At 61.8% G+C, this 18744-nt stretch overlaps 3 protein-coding genes and 1 non-coding gene across 5 annotated transcripts in view; 1 reads left to right on the plus strand and 3 right to left on the minus strand.

Annotated features, from left to right (window-relative positions):
* Positions 1–2501: 2501 nt before the first annotated feature.
* On the minus strand, positions 2502–4395 carry RPL13 (ribosomal protein L13). The gene is made up of 6 exons (XM_047710155.1): positions 4244–4395; positions 3954–4074; positions 3692–3833; positions 3313–3486; positions 3162–3218; positions 2502–2676 (listed from the first exon to the last, which is right to left on the minus strand). The coding sequence occupies exons 2-6, from the start codon at positions 4055–4057 to the stop codon at positions 2518–2520; spliced, it is 636 nt and encodes a 211-aa protein (XP_047566111.1). The 5' UTR covers positions 4058–4074; positions 4244–4395; the 3' UTR covers positions 2502–2517.
* On the minus strand, positions 3546–3627 carry LOC125090065 (small nucleolar RNA MBII-202). The gene has a single exon (XR_007124171.1). It is a non-coding gene; the product is annotated as a small nucleolar RNA MBII-202 (small nucleolar RNA).
* Positions 4218–7523, plus strand: LOC125089484 (collagen alpha-2(I) chain-like). Its single transcript, XM_047711706.1, has 3 exons — positions 4218–4372; positions 4461–4706; positions 4920–7523. Exons 1-3 carry the CDS (start codon positions 4218–4220, stop codon positions 5632–5634), a joined length of 1116 nt encoding a protein of 371 aa, XP_047567662.1. The 3' UTR covers positions 5635–7523.
* Positions 7524–9386: 1863 nt separating this feature from the next.
* SPG7 (SPG7 matrix AAA peptidase subunit, paraplegin) overlaps positions 9387–18744 on the minus strand; it is a 29234-nt gene continuing 19876 nt past the window's right edge. The window contains exons 10-17 of one of the 2 annotated variants that reach the window (XM_047710080.1): positions 16725–16849; positions 16048–16150; positions 15238–15348; positions 13681–13796; positions 12049–12205; positions 11453–11619; positions 10827–10904; positions 9387–9709 (exon numbers count right to left, since the gene is read on the minus strand). In XM_047710080.1, the coding sequence (XP_047566036.1) occupies positions 9533–9709; positions 10827–10904; positions 11453–11619; positions 12049–12205; positions 13681–13796; positions 15238–15348; positions 16048–16150; positions 16725–16849 (1034 nt within the window). In that variant the 3' untranslated portion in view covers positions 9387–9532. The remainder of the gene's footprint in view (positions 9710–10826; positions 10905–11452; positions 11620–12048; positions 12206–13680; positions 13797–15237; positions 15349–16047; positions 16151–16724; positions 16850–18744) is intronic. The other variant, XM_047710081.1, reaches the window with a different exon arrangement.

Raw genomic sequence — 18744 nt, forward strand, 5'->3', positions numbered from 1 at the left:
GGGGGCACCATCCGTATACCTTCTCTCCAGATTGAAAAATACTGTACGGTAACTTTAAGATAATCAAAAAAGGAAAGGCAGCTGGGGAAGATTAGAGAAAAACCCCAATGTCACATGAAAAAGAAGAAAAATAAACAATAAACTGAGAAAAAGTATTTGCAATTCCTATCAGAGCAAGTCGGATCTGAAAACAAGCGAAGAGGTGAACCGGCCTCTTGGGCCACGTGTGGGCGGCTCCTGCGCGAGCGCCCCTGCTGGCCACTGTGGGTATTGCTAGCAACACCTCAGCACCCACTTTGGGAATCTGACCCCCAAATACACCTGCAACCCCCAGATGACTGCCTGACCCCCCGCCCACTTCTCTGAGGGGCAATGGCCACATACAGAGCCCAGCCTGCCGATGGGATTCCACCCAGGGGCAGAAAGGGATAAAGGAAAATAATGCCTGTCCCGGGGTTGGTTTTCCAATTAACCACACGCACAGGTGAAGGCCAACTACAGCTGGGGTCCCTGCTCAGGGGCGTCTCAGTGGAGGCCTTGGTGGATGGACTCCAGTTCCTCACCCGGAGAGGACGGAGGCCTCATTTTCTCGTTGCTGTGGCATCAGGGGCTGCTCCCTTGAGGCGGGGTAGGGAGCCCCCTCTCTTGGGAGTTCCGCCAACACTCGAGGGAAAATCCCCAGGAGCTGGAATCCTAAGGCTGGGATTCCTACTGCCGTGGGCCAGGGGATGGGCTGTGGATGAAGGACCCCCTCATCCCTTGGAGCGGACACACAGACACCGAGGGAGCGGTCCCCCAGCCCCTGGAGAGAACCTGTGAGTTCACACTCTCTCCCCAGTTCCAAGGTCTGGGTTACAGCCCAGGGCTTCAGCGGGACACCCGCAGGAATTCAGGGTCTGGACGCCGGCCAGCAGCAGCTCACGGGAGACTTCCTCAGCTCAGGGACAGTCTGGGCTGGCACTGCTTCCCAGGCTCAGAGGGGACACCAGCTGAGCTCTCCATCTGTGCTCCTGGCTCACAGCAGACTCACGTAAGGGACCTAGGTCAGCTGCGGTGGACACAGACATCGAGGGACTTGCCACTGAGGGCACTGTGGGCCACAGCAGTCAGTCTTCACAGCCTCAGGTCAGGGAGTACGGTGGACCCAGTGCTTGGGCCCTGGCACCTTCCAAAGCCCCGCTGAGCCTCCTGTCGGCTTATGGGCCCAGCTGCCCAAGGCTTCCCTCCTGCCTGGCTTCACCAGATGGCATGTCTAGCTGACCGAGCACTCGCGGCTCTGAGCGGTGACGGGGAGAAGGTACTCAGGGAAGTGGCTTTGTCAAGATGACCCACTGCCACCATGGACACACCCATGTATTGAGAACCCGCCAACAGGGCCCTAGAGCACAGGTCCCCCTCCCACCCTCTCCCCGGCAGGTGCCCGGCCTGTTCCCAGTGCTCCTTGTACCCAGAAAGGCCCTTCGCTCCGGTGGCACGATGCCAGAAAGGGAACAGGGCATGTAGGTGAAGGCGAAGTGATGTCTAAGGGTACACGGATGCTCCTTCCCCTCCTGCCCGAGGCTGGAGCACAGGGGGCCCCCACCCTGCACAGACCCAGAGGCCTGGACTCCCTGACCCATCAAGACCACACCCAGGGCCTGGCTACCCACCACTGCGTAGGCCGAGTCCAGCTCCTCGGCACAAGCCACAGGGAACGGAGGCCAAGTCACCCAAGGGCAGCCCCACCCTGTTCTGTCTATGGGACTGCCAGGGACCAGGCTCCCAAACTGCGTTTCGTGAGTGCAAAGTGACCAGGTTTCGTGAGTGCAAAGTGACCAGCCTTCCAGGTCATGTTACATGAGATCCCACTGGGATTTGGCTCCGGGTGCGGACACCAGTGGCCCAGCTGTCGGCACTCCCGGTTGCTGGAGGCCCACACCCGCAGAGCCGGAGTATCCAAACCGAACAGCTCGCAGAGCGGCTCTTCCCAGCAGGCCCTGCTCGGGCCCCATCTCAGCACCCCACGTGGGCAGTGGCTGTGGCTTCAGAGGAACCTGGGGGCTGCGCCACAAGGGATCCAGCTGAGGTCCTGCGTGTCCAGCCCCCAGCCTTCCTCCGGTGTGGGCCTGAAGCTACCCCGGCTCTGCCCAGCCGCCACGCAGGCACAGGAGCCTGAGGACGGGCTCGGGGCAGCCCAGCCCCAGCTGTGTGCACCGGGGCATGCGTGCCGGGCGCAGACAGGCCCAGGAAGACCCGGCCCCCGACCCTCGACCCCCAAACACTCCAGCAAGTGGTAACTGCTCCATTTAACGGTTCCTCTCCGGGACACGCGCACGAGACAGGGGCGCGAGTGACCCGGTCGACAGTCCTAAAGCACAGAAGATGCGATTCCGCCTTCGGGCTGCCACGCAAAGATGCTATCGCTCCGGCCAGGTCCCAGCCGGGAAGGACACGTGTTCCCAAGTTCTGGCCCCCAAGCCCTCCCAGAAGACCGCCGCCACACGCAGACCGCAGGCGTCACAAGTTGCCAATGACACTTTATTTCTTCTTTTCAACATCCTGCTCTGCAGCTTCCTTGGCCCTTTTCGCCCGGATGCCGAAGAGCCGGGCATTGGCACGGGCCATGCGAAGACTGGCGAACGCCTTGAAGTTCTTCTCCTCCTCCGTGAGGACTCTGGCTTTCTCCTTCTTATAGACCTGAACGGAACGCGGGGCGTCAAGGCCGTGTGTGGCCTCTGAGGTCAGCAGAAACCCTGGAGGAGCTGGGTCTGCCTGCCCGCTGCTCAAAAGCCCCACGGAAGCCACCAAGAAGATTACAAGGAGCCTCCTGGGGTCACCCCAAACACAGGGCAGAAGCAACCACCTCAGGTGTGTGCAGTTCTGGGCCCGTTTCTCCTGCCAGAGGAGCCTCTAGAGCCCAGTGGTTTGCAGGAGCACCACGCGGCAGAGTGACCCGTGGCCCGGCCTTCCCCGGCAGTGGGAGGTGTGAGTGTGACACGCACGTCCCCAAAGGAGAGGGCAAGGCCCTCCGCAAAGAGCCCAGCTGCGACGGGGGCGGACGATCCTCCAGAGTTCGGGGGACCCTTTCCATGCGCCATAAAACCACCCCGGCCCTGCTGGCACCCGCGGCCTGAGCCCCTCGGGCCAGCGCGCCGCCCGCCCGCCCGCAGACACGCGCTTACGTTCCGGATGGGCATGACGGGGCCCGTCAGCTGCGTCGCCAGTTTCAGCTCCTCAGCCTGCGTGTGAGGAAACGAGAGCCCCGGGGCTCAGCGAGACGCCCAAGGCGCCAAGCTCACAGCCCCCTTCCCGCCGCCCCCGCCCCGCACTCACCGAGCCGTCGCCCTTCCGCGGCGCGGCCGGCCGGCGCGGGAACAGCAGCAGCTTGGAGCGGTACTCCTTCAGCCGCTGCACGTTGGCCTGCAGCGCCTCCGAGGACTGGTTCCGCCGCCGCGGGTCCACCGAGACGCCGATGGTGCGCGCCACCCTCCGGTGGATGCCGGCCGCCTGCCGACCGGACGCGCATGAAGCCCCCGCGGGCCCCGCGCCGCCCCCCGCCGCCCCCCGCCGCCGCGCGCAGCCGTCAGACGCACAAGGGTTCGAGCGCGGTTTCATCACGGAGCGCAGCGATTCCGGAGACGGTCATCACGGGCTGCGCGCGCCCGCCCGCCCGCCCGCACTCGCCCGCCCGCCCCCGCCCGCCCGCACTCACCCGCAGCTCCTCCAGGCTGAAGCCCCGGCCGGCGCGCACTCTGGTGTGGTACCGCACCGTGGGGCAGCGCACGATGGGCCGGATGGGCCCGGACGCGGGGCGCGGGGCGATGCGGCGGGCCTTGGCCTGGCGGGCCTTGCGTCTGCGCACACAGCGGTCGGCTCGCCCACGGGGGGACGGGGAAGGCGCGGGCTGCCCCCCCCCGCCCCGCGGCCGGCCCCGCGTCCCCGCACCGGCCCCACCACCCCGCCCCGCCGCTCACCTGCGGATCTTCCGCGCCGGCTGGTTGAACCACGTGGCCACGCGCCGCTGCCAGTCCTTGTGGAAGTGCGGCTTCAGGATCATGCCGTTCCGGCTGGGCGCCATGGCTGCTGTCTACGGGCCTGGGGGCGCGGGGAACGAGTCAGGGCCCGGACCACGGCCCTCTCCTGTCTGCCGCGCGGGCCCGGAGCCCCTCTGCGGCGGCGCCCGGAGCAGCCCCACGCCGATGGCCGCGGATGGCAGCGGATGAGGCCCGAGGCCGCCAATGGCGCCGCGAGCCCGCGCACTCACCTCCTCCGAGGGAGAACAGCCGGCGGAAAAGAGCCGGCGCCGCAAAGCACCCCGGGATGGTGCCGGGCTCAGCCAATCAGAAGCGCCGAGGCGTCCCGGCCAGTCAGAGCCGGGGATCGCGGAAGTGACGTGCGCGCCCTCCCCGCCGCCCTTCGACCCCGGCCGCGCGGCGGGTCCCCGCGGCCCTGGGAGATGAACACCCGGCCGGGCGGGACAGCGGCGCTTCGGGGGCCGAGTGCGGCGAGGAGGGCGCGCACGTCACGGGACTCGGTCCGCGCCCCTCACCCTCCGGCGCCGCCCCCGCGTCCCGGCCCCGGGGCTCGCCGCCCCGCCCGGACTCCCGAGGGGAGCGCGCGGGCCGGGCGGAGCGAGGAGCCCGCCCCCCGCCGAGCGGGGGCCGACGCGGAGCGTCCCGAGGCCGTGGCCCGGGCGGAAGGCGGCCGCGCAGCCACCCCGGAGCCCCTCGGGCCGCTCCTCCCCTCGGGGCGGGAGCTCTGCGCACAGCCGGCGCTCCGGGGCGGGCGGCTGCGGCTGGGGGCGCGGGGCGGCCGCGCTCCGCCGCCCGCGCGAGGGGATGCTGAGGAGCCAGGCCGCCTGCCGTGACCCGTGCCCGCGCGTCGGCTCCTCTCCCGGCGCGTCGGGACCCGCGCGTCCCTCCCTGAGCCCTTCCTTCCCGCCCCGGTCCCCGGCGCCGAGCCTGCCCCCGGGACTACCGTCCGCCGGAGATCCCGGAGCGGAGCGCGGCAGGTGCAGGCCTCCGCGCCGCCGAGACGCGCTCGGGTGTCGGCGAAATCGGGCTGCGAGGCACCGCGGGACCGCAGGGCTGGGCGGGGACACGGCCTGTGTCCTGCGCGGGCCCTTGCGGTCAGTTCGGCGCCCCAGGCCTGCGTGGACCGGGGCGGGGCGGCCCTGCCTCCGGAGGCCGCGCGCGCGGCGGGGACGGGGACGAGCTCAGCTCCGCTCTGGCTCAGGTGCAGGCGAATGCGGGGCCGGGGGGAGCCGCGCGCTGCGGCTGGGAAGTGGCAGCGGCCCGCGGAGCGCAGGTGAGGTCGGAAGTCTGCGGCCGCCTCGGGCTCGGCTGCGCTAACGGGCGGCCAGTGACAAGTCAGGAAGAAGTGACAAGCCAGGGAACGTGGCTGTGGAGGTGGCGTGGGTTCGAGGTCTGCGCTACTCTCCGAGGCGTAGGGCACCTTATCGGAACTTTCCTCCTCTGCGAAGTGGGAGGACTGATGGGCCCCAGGACCGGCTCTACTTCCGTGGGAGGTGGTAGGAACCCTGCCGGGGAGGAGGGGACGGAGCGGGTGGTCCCTCACAAAACCTTGAGAGGGGTTCTCCGCGGTCTCCCGTCACTTTCTTCGTGTGGCCCTGGAGCTTGGACCCGCACTCTGTGACGGCATCGTCGCTGCGGCAGAGTGATGCTGGAGGAGACGTTCGTTGAAGGAACACTTGCCGTGGCCCATGCCGCGTTTCTTAGCATGTCTTCTGTCCAGCGTCAGCCTGCACGTCCCAGGCCTTTCTCAGACCCCTTGCAGTGGATCATTGCTCTTACTAATCTCGGGCACATTCCTATCCCGACCCCCAATTTCTCTTTCTGGATAGACCCCCACACTCATGCAGTTCCGTCTGCCCTGACCCACATCTCCACCTGAGCGCCAGCCACTCACAGTGAAGATGTGGCCCTGGGTCGCTGGTTGGGGGACAGAGGTCTGAAAATAGAATCACTGCCCAGATGATGGTGGCGGTGAGAAAGTGAAGTTGGAGCTGAAGAGTCTTGGTCTGCAGTGCACGCCATGCCCGACACAGACTCCGGTGTCCCATTCTTGAATGCTCCACACGCTTACTGTCTTTTAAAAGGGTGCAGAATAGTGAGGGGAAACTGCTTCTGATGTGAAATCCTGTTGGGGACAGGCTCGGCGTTCTACTTAGGAGACAGGAGAAGGAACATTGTCAACCACGGAGCAGGAGTCCTTCTGATACAAAGACTTGGCTGGCTCAAGTGTTTTAAAAATCAGTAGCTGTGGGGGCGCCCGGGCGGCTCAGTGGGTTAAGCCTCTGCCTTCGGCTCAGGTCATGATCTCAAGGTCCTGGGATTGAGCTCCACATGGGGCTCTCTGCTCAGCGGGGAGCCTGCTTCCCTCTCTGCCTACTTGGGATCTGTCAAATAGATAAATAAAATCTTAAACAAACAACCAGTAGCTGTTGGGACAGACCATGTCCTGGGCACAGAAATCCACAGCCACAGGTCTGCTCCAGGCTTTTGTCCCAGACTTGGGCCTCCAAGGGCCACTAAAAGAGGCCCTCTCTTCCCCCAGGGAACTGCATTTAAGGTGGCTGGCGATTCCTGGATGGACACCCGCAAGGTGTGGGAGGATGCTGTGCACAGCCTCATAGAGTTTCCCTGCGAGACTCAGTCCGTTCCTCACAGCACAGCCTCCTCACTCAGTACTTGTCCCTGGCCGGTCCGCCGGCTGGTGCCCTGGGTGTTCTTCAAGGAAATCCCAGCTACAACAGTCACCAGCAGTGTTGGGAGCCCTCTCAGACATACCGCCTCGATTTTTAAAATTAGTTTCATAGGGGCAAAGTGATTTTTTTCGTGTTTGGGGGGTAAAAGTTCTATCCCAAAACATTTCGCAAAAATTAGCATGCTTTGTCCTATGAATACGGGGTAATTATTGAATTGGGAAAAGCAATAACCCAATAACAGCTAGGCCAAGATAACATTTGCTGCTTAATCACAGAACTCGTTGACTACCCAGCATCTCAGCTTTCCAGAATCTTGGTCTACACAAAGATCAGCTGTAGGCTAATTCAAAGATTCCTATAACCTGAAGGAGCACTTGATGTCAATGAAAGGCAGCAGAAAGAATATTAGTGTTGTAATCATAAATGTTCTATTTAAAATATCTGCATGACAACAGGCGTTAACTGGGCTCATTATGATCATTTTGCAATAGGGATGAACGTTGGCACATTACACGGTACACCTGAAACTAAGTATCTCTTACACCAAAACAAAAAGTAAGCTTTGATTAAGCATAACAGAACATACGTGTTTGTTGGTGAGTGTATATTACAGTAGAGAACTGTCTGTATTATTTAAGAGCACACGTTAATTTCTCTTGATACTTTTCAGTCTCCTGAAGATGATTGTGTTAAATATCCCTGTTGACGCCTGGGTGCTCAGTCGTTAAGCGTCTGCCTTCTGCCCAGATCACAATTCCAGGGTCCTGGGATTGAGCCCTGTATCGGGCTCCCTGTTCTGCAGGAAGCCTGCTTCTCCCTCTCACACTCCCCCGACCCTGCTTGTGTTTCCTCTCTCCTTTTCTGTCAAATAAATAAAATCTTAAAAAAAAAAAAAACAAACAAAAAAGGCATGTGTCTTTCTCAGGACGTCCAGCTGGCCCAGGCAGAACATGTGACTTTTGATGTCCAGGTCGCTGAGTTCAAGCCCCACGTTGCGTGTAGAGATTTCTACCAAACAAAAACGTTGTCTTTCTCGGTGCGTTCCAGAAGCTGTAGTCAGGCCTTGTTACATCAGCTGTGCTGGGGGGAGGGCAGAGGGTCAGGGCTGCCCTCCAGTGTTGGGTCTCACTGCTCCTGGGACGCACGTGCAGCTGGAGAAGGCTCCTTACTAGGCAGCCTGAGTCCATGAGGAGGGAGTGGGGGAGGCCTGACTCTGGCGCTCTTGAGCACCCATGTCTGGGCCTGGAGGTGGCGTCCCTGAGGACCAGTGGGAAGGTCAGCCAACAGCTGGCTTCTGGCAGTCAGCATCAGGGGACTCCCTCACACCCGTGAGTGCTGGGGGTGCAGGCTGCGCTGGTCTCCACCAGGGCAGGGGGCCGCTTTTCACGCTGTTCCAATTCCTAAGTGCCTTCCGGGTCACAGCTAAGGGTTTTCCAAAGGCCACTTTAATGGTCAAGTGCAGGGGATGCGCTTGGCTACAGCCACGTTAGGGTATGGAGGGTGCCACCCTGGGCCGAGGAGATCAGAGCCTTCCTAACCACATGCCCATCTGGAGAAGGAGTTTGGGGAACTGGTGTCAAGGCAAGAGGGCCCGGTCAGAGCTGCCCTCCCTCAGGTGTGACCCGTACCCACCCACATGCTGCCGTTTCCTCAGGGCCCCGATGTCGGGGTGATTCTGACAGGAAGTGCCTACTGCCCATGGCTCCCAGCGCCACTGCAGGGAAGGCAGAAGCAATGACAGCAGCAAGTACGAACACCTGAGTGCATGCTCACTCCGCTGGGGACAAGGACCAAGTGCACCCCACTTGTGAGGGGGCGTCTTAGGGCCTCTACCCCAAGATTCCTACAAAAGGGGCTCAACGAGTTATCATGTGGCTGAGATTATAAACTGAAACACATGACCTTTTGTCGGCTTATAGCTGGTCATGTGGTACAAAGGTGGGCTCTCCACCCACAGAACATACTAGAAAGTACCACAGCCGATTGCAGGGTGTCCTTCCCTGCACACCAGCACGCCGGTGGCCAGGCCAGTGAGCACAGCAGCAGGCGGCAGTGTTCTGAGGCGGCGGAGCCCAGTGCCTGACCCTGTGCGTGCGTGAGCACAAGGACGGGCCCGGCGAGGGAGCAGAGCAGCCGCCAGCTCCGAGGGGCCCTCGTCGCAGACCCTGTCAGCGTTCTGCTGGAGTCCGAGGAGCTGAAGACACAGGCCCTGCAGGAAACGCAGGCAGGAACAGGCTGCTGGGGGCCGGGTGCTGGGGGCCGGGTGCTGGGGGCCGGGTGCTGGGGGCCGGGTGCTGGGGCCCGGGTGCTGGGGGCCGGGTGCTGGGGGCCCGGGTGCTGGGGGCCGGGTGCTGGGGGCCCGGGTGCTGGGGGCCCGGGTGCTGGGGGCCGGGTGCTGGGGGCCGGGTGCTGGGGCCCGGGTGCTGGGGGCCCGGCTGCTGGGGGCCGGGTGCTGGGGCCCGGGTGCTGGGGGCCCGGCTGCTGGGGGCCGGGTGCTGGGGCCCGGGTGCTGGGGGCCCGGGTGCTGGGGGCCCGGGTGCTGGGGGCCGGGTGCTGGGGGCCCGGGTGCTGGGCTGGGCCTGGGTCTAACGACAGCGTCACAAACCCGGAGCTTGAGATCCACATGCGCACCTGTCCCCAGCACCTCCCATGGGGGAAATGACGGAGAAACAGAGCTAGATCGTCTGCAGAGACGTTTACTAGTCACGGGGAGGGACGTCAATAAATAGATCGCGGAGGCCATTCAGAGAGCAGTGAGGGCTGTGCAGAGGCGTCCGTCTCACCGGGTCTCAGGAGGGCGGGAAGGCCAGGTCCCCAGCGGCACAGTCAAGGAGGTGGGGGCTGCTGAGGGGCCTCCTCCTCCCCTGGGTCTTGCTTCTCCGTCTCAGCCTCACTCCACCTCTGAGGCGCGATCATCTTCTTGGGCCCGTGAGGGGGTGGACCGATGAGGGCCTCGATATCCTCGTAGTTTATCACTTCCTTCTCCAGCAGGGCATTCGCCAGCTAAGGGAACAAACAGGGCAGTGTGTGAGTCCCAGACAAGGACACACAAGGGCCTTTTGAGAGCAGAGCACCCTGGAGGGAGGGCTGTCTGTGAGCAGGACACCCGGGCAGGCCACTTTCCCAGGGAAGCAGTGTCAGCAGGCAGCTCCGGCGAAGAATCCCTCCCTGTCTGCACCCTGGAGATGGTGTCCCAGCTGCCAGCCTCATTAATTTTTCTGCTTCCCTTCCAAATCTGTTTTCTGGGGCAACTTCAACTTCCTTTACCAAACACGGTGTGTGTATCTGCATGTGGGACAGCGAGTAGAGGCTGGACTGTGGGGGGCAGGTGCTGCTGTGGGCAGGCAGCCTCCACCTCTCCAGATGTGGTTGTGGAGAACACATTGGAGGAGCTGGTGTGCCCCGCACCTGCACCCGCACCCACACCCACACCCTGTCGCTGACGGCTCCGTCGCGGCCTCGAGGAACGACGCCCAGGGCCCTCAGACAGGCGCAGCCACTTCCTCCGCCGGGCGGGTCTGGCGAGCTGCTCAGCCCTGGACCCCGCCGACGGGACAGAGGCAGGACATCCTGGGCCCCTGGGGCCTTGTCAGCAGCAGGTTCTGGCTCAGTCCTGTACTGTTCACCTGCCCCCTGCACCCCCCCAGGAGGCAGGTGCTGCTGGTCTGGGAGCAGCCCTCCAAGGACACAACATGCATGAGATCATGACCTGAGCCGAAATCGAGTCAGACGCTTAACCAACGAAGCCACTGCCAGGCGCACCTGAGTACGCAGCCCCTGATCTCAGGGCTGAGAGTTCGAGCCTCCCGTTAGGCAGCAATTACTTAAAAAATAAAAAAAATTAAAAGTTCCAGGAAGCACTTAAAAAGCTGGGAAGGAGTAAACAAGGCAGACTACACACTAACGGAGAACAGCACCGCGCCCTCTGCCTGCTGAGAAGGGTCGGGTGTCACGGGCTCACAGTGAGGGGCTAAGGAGGCAGCGCGAGAAATGGGAGAATGCGGCTGGGCCGGGGCGGCTGCGCAGGGATCGGTCCTCTGCGGCTCTGTGCGGGGCGGGTTCCCGTGAGGAGCAGGGAGTGAGGACGCTGTGGGGACAACCCCGGCACCCAGAGCCTCACCGCCTGCAGCTTGTCCAGGTTGTCCTGCAGCACCTGCTCCGTGTGCCTGTAGGCCTTTGCCACCAGCAGCTTTGCTTCCTGCCAACACAAGACGACAGCCACGTAAGGCACGGGGGGGCCGACCTCAGTCCAGATGTCCCGCATGGCCCATCCTGGCACTGGAGTTCACAGAGAAGCCGCAGGGACAGGAACATAGCTTTTCTCTCGCCGTGGCCAGGAGAGCGTGGCTGCCCCCACCCCAACCCCTGGGACTGCTCCTGCAGAAGATGCTCGTCCCCAGCCCTGTCCTCCAGGCCCGCAGCTACCTCCCACGTGCACCAGGCCGCACGCTGCCCTGGCCCAGCCTCCCACAGAGCACACAGTGGGTCCACTGGGGCATCTGTTCCTTCTCTCTCCTGGTCTCAGATCACTGACAGTTTTCAGCAGAAGCCACCCAAGTCCTCACCTGAGAACACTCGGCGAGCAAGCGGTCCAGGACTTCTGGACCGGTACGTCTTCCACGAGGGCCACACAACAGTGCGCTCTGCTCCGTGTGGCGGAGGGCGCAGCACCAGCCCCCGAGAGAGGCCCACCCCCAGCCCACTGCAGCGCGCCCCACCGAAGCTGAGCTCGCCGCGCGGACTCACGTGGTCCATCATTTCCTGCAGGCCACGGCTGAACGGGCGCTGGCCGACGCCGGCGAGGCCCTCCTGCACCTCCGGGAAGGACACAGGCCCGATGCTCGGCGCCATCCCAAACTGCCTCACCATGGAGTAGGCGATGCGCGTGACCTTCCTCAGGTCGTCCTGAGCCCCTGCAGCGGAGGGTCCGGACAGAGTTTCTCTCCAGGCACTGCCCAGTCAGGGCACACGGGGCCCGCTGGCACAGGCACAGGCCCCAGGAGAAGCGCGCATCTCGTCATGGCTCCTCAGAAGTCTTACACTTCTGAGTTCCTGCTGGGGTACACATGTGGGCGCACTTTCCTGGCAGTTCTCCAGCCCACGTCCTGCTCTGCACTGGCCCGGCTGTCAACCCTGAGCCCCAGTGTCACAGCAACAAGTGAGGAACGGCTCTACCTCCTCTCTGGACGTCCCGGTGAAGCGGCAGCCTGCGAAGGCCGACTGAGCCTGTCCCACCGTTCCAGTCCCTCCCCCAGATTCACACCCCTCCCCCTGCCACACGGAAGTGCTGCGGGTGTGAAAGCGCTTTGAGGACTCAGAACCCGCGCGGGCCAGCTTCTCACCAGAAGTGACCTTGTTGAAGGAGATGTTTTCGGATGCGCGGCCACCCAAGGCCATGCACATGCGCTCGAACAGCTGCTCCTTGGTGAAGAGGTGCTGGTCTCTCGGGAGCATCTGAGTGAAGCCCAGCGCCGCGTTAGTCCGTGGTGCGATGGAGACCTGCAGAACGTCACGCAGCCGAGTGAGCGAGTAAGCGGGCAGGATCCGGACTTTAAAGACGAAGGTGTGGAAACGTATGACAGATCTTTAATGGGAGGGTTTCAAAGCAGTTGAAGCAAATCTGTACTAGCCCCATTTTACAGCAAAGGAGGACCCTGTCCCCGATGGAGGACAGCCCAACAGGCAGATGGGCTGTGCCTTGCGTGCACCCCCGGACGTGCGCCCGAAGGAAAGCACACTGGCACGACGGGGCTGCTGTGGGTGCACGTCCTGCACCAGTCGTCACAGGCACCGGCTTGGGAACAGACATCAAGGACGATGGAGACTAGCCCTGCTGCTCTGACTCCCAGCAGCCCGAGGGCAGGTGCACACACGGGGTGGGCCAGGGGGTCTCCCAGGGCCCAGGGTGTCCAAGGAGGAAATGGAAACCCGACACAGAAGCAAACTGCAGTGTCAACACCTGTAAGGGACGGCCCGACCGGGGGCTGGGCTTCATGACCTGCCCTGGCGGAGGAGCCGGCCTGCCTCGGGAGGGGTGTTTCTCATTGTGACAGACATACCCTTTAGACATCCCACAAAGTGAAAATTCTGAGAACAAGGAGTTTTAAATAACATTACTTCATTCGGGATTTTTCTGCATTAATTTTTATTTTCGTTTTTGAGATACTGCATTCAGACATTTGCCCTGAACCCTGCCTTCCTCACCCTTGGCCTGACCCGGGGCACCTTAGCGATGGCAGCATCCCCCATCTGTCACCAGACACTGGATCCCTCCCGCTGCTGACTGTGTAAGAGGAACTGGCCTGGTCGACAGGGCGTCATCAGACGCAACCAGACCGTCCACGTGGCTGCCGCGAACCCTTCTGAGAAGAAGCCCGGTAGCGATCATGTGCCGGGCTTGCGATGCCACGTCCCACTGCCGTTGTTGGGAAGCTGTGGTGCCGCGGCTGCCTCCTGGCACCATGGGACCACAGCATGGGCGCGGCCCCCATCTGGGCTGCATCCCGCCAGTGCGGAGGGCGCCGTGCAACCTGCACGCAGATTCTGGGGAAGCTGTTTCTGCCGGTAGCAGCACATACAAATAAATTTTCATCAAGTTCACAAAACGCCTCCAAGAGTGGTGTTTTTTTTTAATGTGAACCAAACTCATCTATTTTTAAGGTGAGCAATCACTAGGTCAACACTTTTGGTAAACGTGGCGATTCTTCATTCCAAGAGTAACTGTGTCGATGCTACAGCAAGACCCCAGCTGATCATGTGACTACAACGGTCACTTCCCGGACCAGAGCCCACTTTGGCTCTCCCGCCCTTTGCTTCTGGGGGTGACGGGTCCCACACCACCCATTCCTGCCCTGTGCCCACACCCAGCTCACAGTGCACTTTCTCTTCAAGCCACGATACGCAATGCTTCCACATCAGCTTTGTTCAAGGGCCCGTTGGGCTCGCAGCCCCCAGCCCCAACGCAGACGCCCTACCTTCATGACGGCCTCGGTGTGCTCCAGCAGCCAGCCGACCAGGGCGTGGCCCGACTCGTGGAACGCGACCACCTTCTGTTCTTCCTTTGACAGGATCTGGCTCTTTTTGGCAGTCCCTGAAAGAGTGCGGGATCCGAGTCTGGGCACAGGGTCCCGGGCAGGTGTGCCAGGCACCCCGTTGCCCTCACAGAGCTCCACCCCCTGCCATCAAAGCAGCGTCGTCCTGGATGTTCACCTCCTGCACCTCTGCCCCGGGCCAGCAGCCAGACGTTGCTCATGGGGCCGGGGGAGATGCTAGAGGGTCCTGTTTGTTTCTACTTCTGTGAATGCCGGGTTGACACGTGCCCACCCTCAGGGGCCCACAGGGCACTGGGCCGCTGTGATTAGCGAGATCCCCGCCGAGGTCCAGGCTTCACAGCGGTTCTTCCCCTGCACCGGCTGGAAGCTGCTGCCCCTTGCTAGCTGGCTGCCTCCCATCTGCCTCGTCTCTGTAGCCCATGAACCCCAGAGCCTGTCACTTTAAGCACCCCGGGTTCTTCACACCTCCCCGCGTTCCCAATTTGCACAGCCCGGATCAGCTCTGGGTCTGGCTGTGTGCTCCTAGGGCCTTCCCCCTCAGTTTACGGCAAGGCTGGGTCTGAGCATCCGAACGGGAGGCAGAGCCCCCGATGGTGGCCACTGGAACCCACGTGCTGTAGCTTGGGCAGGCCACACCTGTGCGGTCAGTATGTCCTTCTGTCTCTCTCGCTTTGACACTGTTAGTGTGAGATCCATTTCCACGGAAACTAAGTGTCTTATGTGAAGGTGAAGCCAGGTCTGTAGTAAGCAGCGGCCACTTGCGTACCTCTGTCCACACAGGCTCCTGAGCTGCAGCCTGGACACCTGGTGGCATCTGTACCAGACTTCAGCTCAGCCAGAGTGACAGGGACAAGCCTGTTGTAGGGACAGCTCGTGCCGGAACGCTCCCCACCCACGTGCAAGGCTGGTGCTTCTTATACTTCTCTGGTAATGGACCGTTTCCCTCTTTAAAAAACTTTCAGTGTCTTGAACTAAACCCTCTCAAGGACAAGACACATGGGGCCGTGGACACTTCAGGAGACTCTCGGTTTCAGTCCCGCTCTCCTGACAGAAGCCCAGGGACCCCACTTTGAGTAGCGACAGTTAAGGTCTCCCGGAAGGCCCCCGGCCCCGCCCCGCTGCCAAGACCCCTTGTGTCGCTGCCCTGAGCAGAGACGGGCCAGGCAGCAGAGCACAGCTCTCGGGAGACCTGCGGCCCCGCAACACGGACGGGGCCCGTGAGGTCCATGCCGAGGCACCGTTGACAGCAGAGGGGCTGAGTGCCACTCACGCTTGGGTGTGTGAGACCCTGTGTCTCTGCTGGAAGAGGTTTCTGCTCTTTGGCGTATCCCTGGTATCTTAAACGAGAGAGCAACCGACTTAGCAACACTTTCCCTACTGTTTTCTCGTCCAACAGTCTTGCTGATCCCTTCTGTCACGTGTCAGCCTGACCTGCGCCGCACCCCCTGCCCTCCGCCGCCCGGGTGCTTGCCCTCGTACCAGCAATGACCCGCTCCACGGCGCACTCGAAGTTAAGGGTGTGGACAGATGCGTGCCCTTCCCGTGCGGCGTGCAACGCGGCCTCGTTACAGACGTTGGCGATGTCGGCACCTGTCCGCACAGCACCGTGAGCAGAGGGCAGGGGAGGGGAGGGGAGCATGGGCAGGAGGCGGACAACAGGCAGGCGGTGCTTCTGTCCTCCGCTGAAGCCACGCGCGCCACTAGCAGACCAGGGCAGCTCTGCCCTGTGCTGTCCCCTTTCTGCCCCCGCCAGGCTCCTTCCTGCTCAAGTCCCACCAGCAGCTTCACACCACCTGCTGTTTCATTCTCCCTGGGAATTCACACCCCAGTACCCATGAGATTCTAGTTAAGGGCCTTAAAGGAAAATCCAAAAGGAAGAAATTATAATAAAAGGGATCTGGTTGCTATGACCCTTTAAAACGAGAGTCATAGAGAAAATATCCTGATTTGTGATGTGTCTCTGCTCAGTGAGAACAGACGGTGAGGCGGGCCGTGGTGCGCTCGGGCAGCCACGAGGCCGTGAATGGCATCGCCTGCCAGGGAGCAGTAGGCACACACAGCCCGAGCGTGGAAAGGCCCTGAAGGGCCGGTGTGCAGAGGCCTGTGGCAGAAGGGCCCGGAGCGACCCAGGTGTAGGCACCGCTGGCGCAGGAAAAGCCGAGTGCCGGGCGGCACTTTTCTCCTCTGCCGACTCTCTGTGCACGACCTCACTCCCGCCCAGGCTGTGCTACCTGCGGGGCCCCGGGCAGGGGTGCGCACCCCCCAAACAGCGGGGAGCAGTGTCCATACCGCTGAAACCCGGCGTGAGCTCTGCCAGACGCCGTGAGTAGAAGCTGCTGGCCTGGGTCAGCTTCAGGCTCTTCAGGTGCTGCTCAAAAATCTCCCGCCTTTCCTGCAGAGAAAGGAGCCAAGTGCGGGCTCGCCCTGCCCCGCAGACAGCAGCCACGGGCTGTGAGATCAGCCTTCTGGCCTACAGGCAGGAGACCAGCGGACCGCAAGCAGCACTTCAAATGGAAGGTGGGTGGGGGACGACAAAGCGCCTCACGCACGTGAGGGTCGTTCTGCAGAACATCTGGTTCCCACACACTCGGAACCTCCCAGACCCCCGAGTCACAACAGTGGGGAGCTGCCCCCAGCGCAGCATCAGGGGAGCCCTGCTCAGTCCAAGCGTCAGACCCGGGACTGCCAGCTGCGGCGCGGGAATGCGCACCGGTGCGCTCGCTCGGAACCCTCTCCCCACCCAGCACCGCTCGCTGGTCGCTGCTGCCCTGGGGCACCAAGGAGCTGGCTGGGACCAGGACAAGGACTCAGAGGCTTCCCGAGGATTGTGCTACAAAACTCAGCCACAGTGTTGAGGGGTAAAGGGGAAAACTGGGGGTGCGCCGAATGAGCTGCAGAGCCACGGCAGAATTTAGGTAAGCCAAAGACAGTCGGACAGACAGGATCCAGTCCCCGGCCACACTGACCTGCAGTGTGGGAAGGTCGATGAAGATGTGTCGATCCAGCCGGCCAGGCCTCAGCAGAGCGTTGTCCAAAACGTCAGCCCGGTTGGTAGATGCCAGGACAATGACATGGTCGGTGGTGCCCATTCCTGGAGGGACAGACAGCTGTTGGGGTACAGCTCTGCTTCCGGGACACAGGGTGGGACGTACCTCCCACTGGGGCCCGTGAGAATGAGATGTGGACCGACCCAGGATCAGGGTCCCCACGAGAGCAAGAATTTGCCTGTCTTCCCCAGGCTGCCAGCCCAGAGGCAGAGCCACAGATGGGGGCCTGCACAGCCATCCAGACGGCGCCCTGGGGTGTCATGTTTCCCCTCGGTAACTGCCCAGCAGACCCGGGGAACGAGGGGCACCGTGTCCACGCTCCTTTGGTGCAAAGCCATGGGCCAGAGCAGACATTTCTCAACACTGGTCTGTGGCCTGGGTTTGGAGGCTCCGGGTTTCTCAGAAGGTTTAAAAGCAAGGGCTGAGGGCGCCTGGGCGGCTCAGTGGGTTAAGCCACTGCCTTCGGCTCAGGTCATGATCTCAGAGTCCTGGGATCGAGCCCCACATCGGGCTTTCTGCTCAGCAGGGAGCCTGCTTCCTCCTTTCTCTCTGCCTGCCTCTCTGCCTGCTTGTGATCTCTCTGTCAAATAAACAAATAAAATCTTTAAAAAAAAAAAAAAGCAAGGGCTGAGAGCACTACTGGTGGCCCAGGTCTTCGTGAGAACTGACATGGGCCCTTGTCTGAGCAAGGCCGCACCCGCAGAAATGCATCCAAGCAGAGGCTGGGTGATCTGGGCGTGAGCAGACGTCCAAGGGTCCTACGTGTATGCTCCGCACACACGTTACAGTGCGATGCTGGCCTTTCTGTTGTTGTAGATAATTATGTCCAGAGCACGGAAGACCGAGAGCACGTGAGATCCAGAACTTCGGACTGGCTTTGAAATCACCGGCTGGGTAAGAGACTGCAGCAGGGGGCGTGGATGGAAAGGGTCTGGCCTGCAACGTGGAGGTTCCCTGCACAGCTCTCCCTGTGCTTCTGTATGTGTGACAAGGTCCAGAATACAAAGTTTAAAAAATAAAGACTTCAGGGGCACCTGACTGGCTCGGTGGATGGAATGTGAGACTATTAATCTCAGGGTCTTGAGTTCAAAGCCCCACTTGGGTGTGGAGCCCACTTAATTAAACAAACAGACCTGCCCTGATCTTTTGCTAAGAAAAAAGTCCACAGTAAGCAGACACACAGGCACAGTCTGAAACTACCTGTGAAGCGCCGAGTGTAACTTAAAAGACATTTTAAAGAACTAGGCCCCGAGAGCGTGAGGCACCACCACCTCCCAGCAGACCGCTGCTAACTCCACCCCAGGACCCCACGACGGCATGAGGGGCCTGGCTGAGGGCACGGGCCAGGGGCTGGCCACCTCACAAGGATCTGACACCTGAGTCACCGAGAAGCACCAGGACACACAAATCACAACCCACGCCCTCGGAACGCTCCTGTGCATGCGCATTCTTGCTGGAGTCCCCTAAGCTGGGACACCATGAGGGGTCCACCCACGCTTGTGTGGAGGAGGGTAGAGTGCATAACCCTAACGTCCCAAATAACCCGGAAGCAACAGCAGGCACCACCCAGCAGCTCCACTGGCCTGCCCTGTGGTTTCAGGACGTCGCTGTGACACAGGCAACAGGAGGCTGACTGGACGGAGGTCCCCGGGACAGACATGGCTTCGTTTCTCAGACAAGGAGGGAAGCCAGAGCTCTCCTCTGGGGACTTGCTGGGACTCCCTGCTCCGACTTCCAAAATGTCCTCCTTCCACAGGCCGAGGCCATGAATGTGGAATTCTGAGTCACAGACGCGAACACATGACTGGGAGAACAGTGGTGCGCGTCCCTGACGATCTCACGTGAATGGCGCCGCCCAGCAGGGAGCCGTGATCCCGAGGCCTATCCAGACAGTTGTGTGTGGAGAGTTTCTGTCCTTCCCTTGCTTCACAGTAACCGT

Source organism: Lutra lutra, chromosome 17, assembly GCF_902655055.1.
Source record: "Lutra lutra chromosome 17, mLutLut1.2, whole genome shotgun sequence".
NCBI classification, from domain to species: domain Eukaryota; kingdom Metazoa; phylum Chordata; class Mammalia; order Carnivora; family Mustelidae; genus Lutra; species Lutra lutra.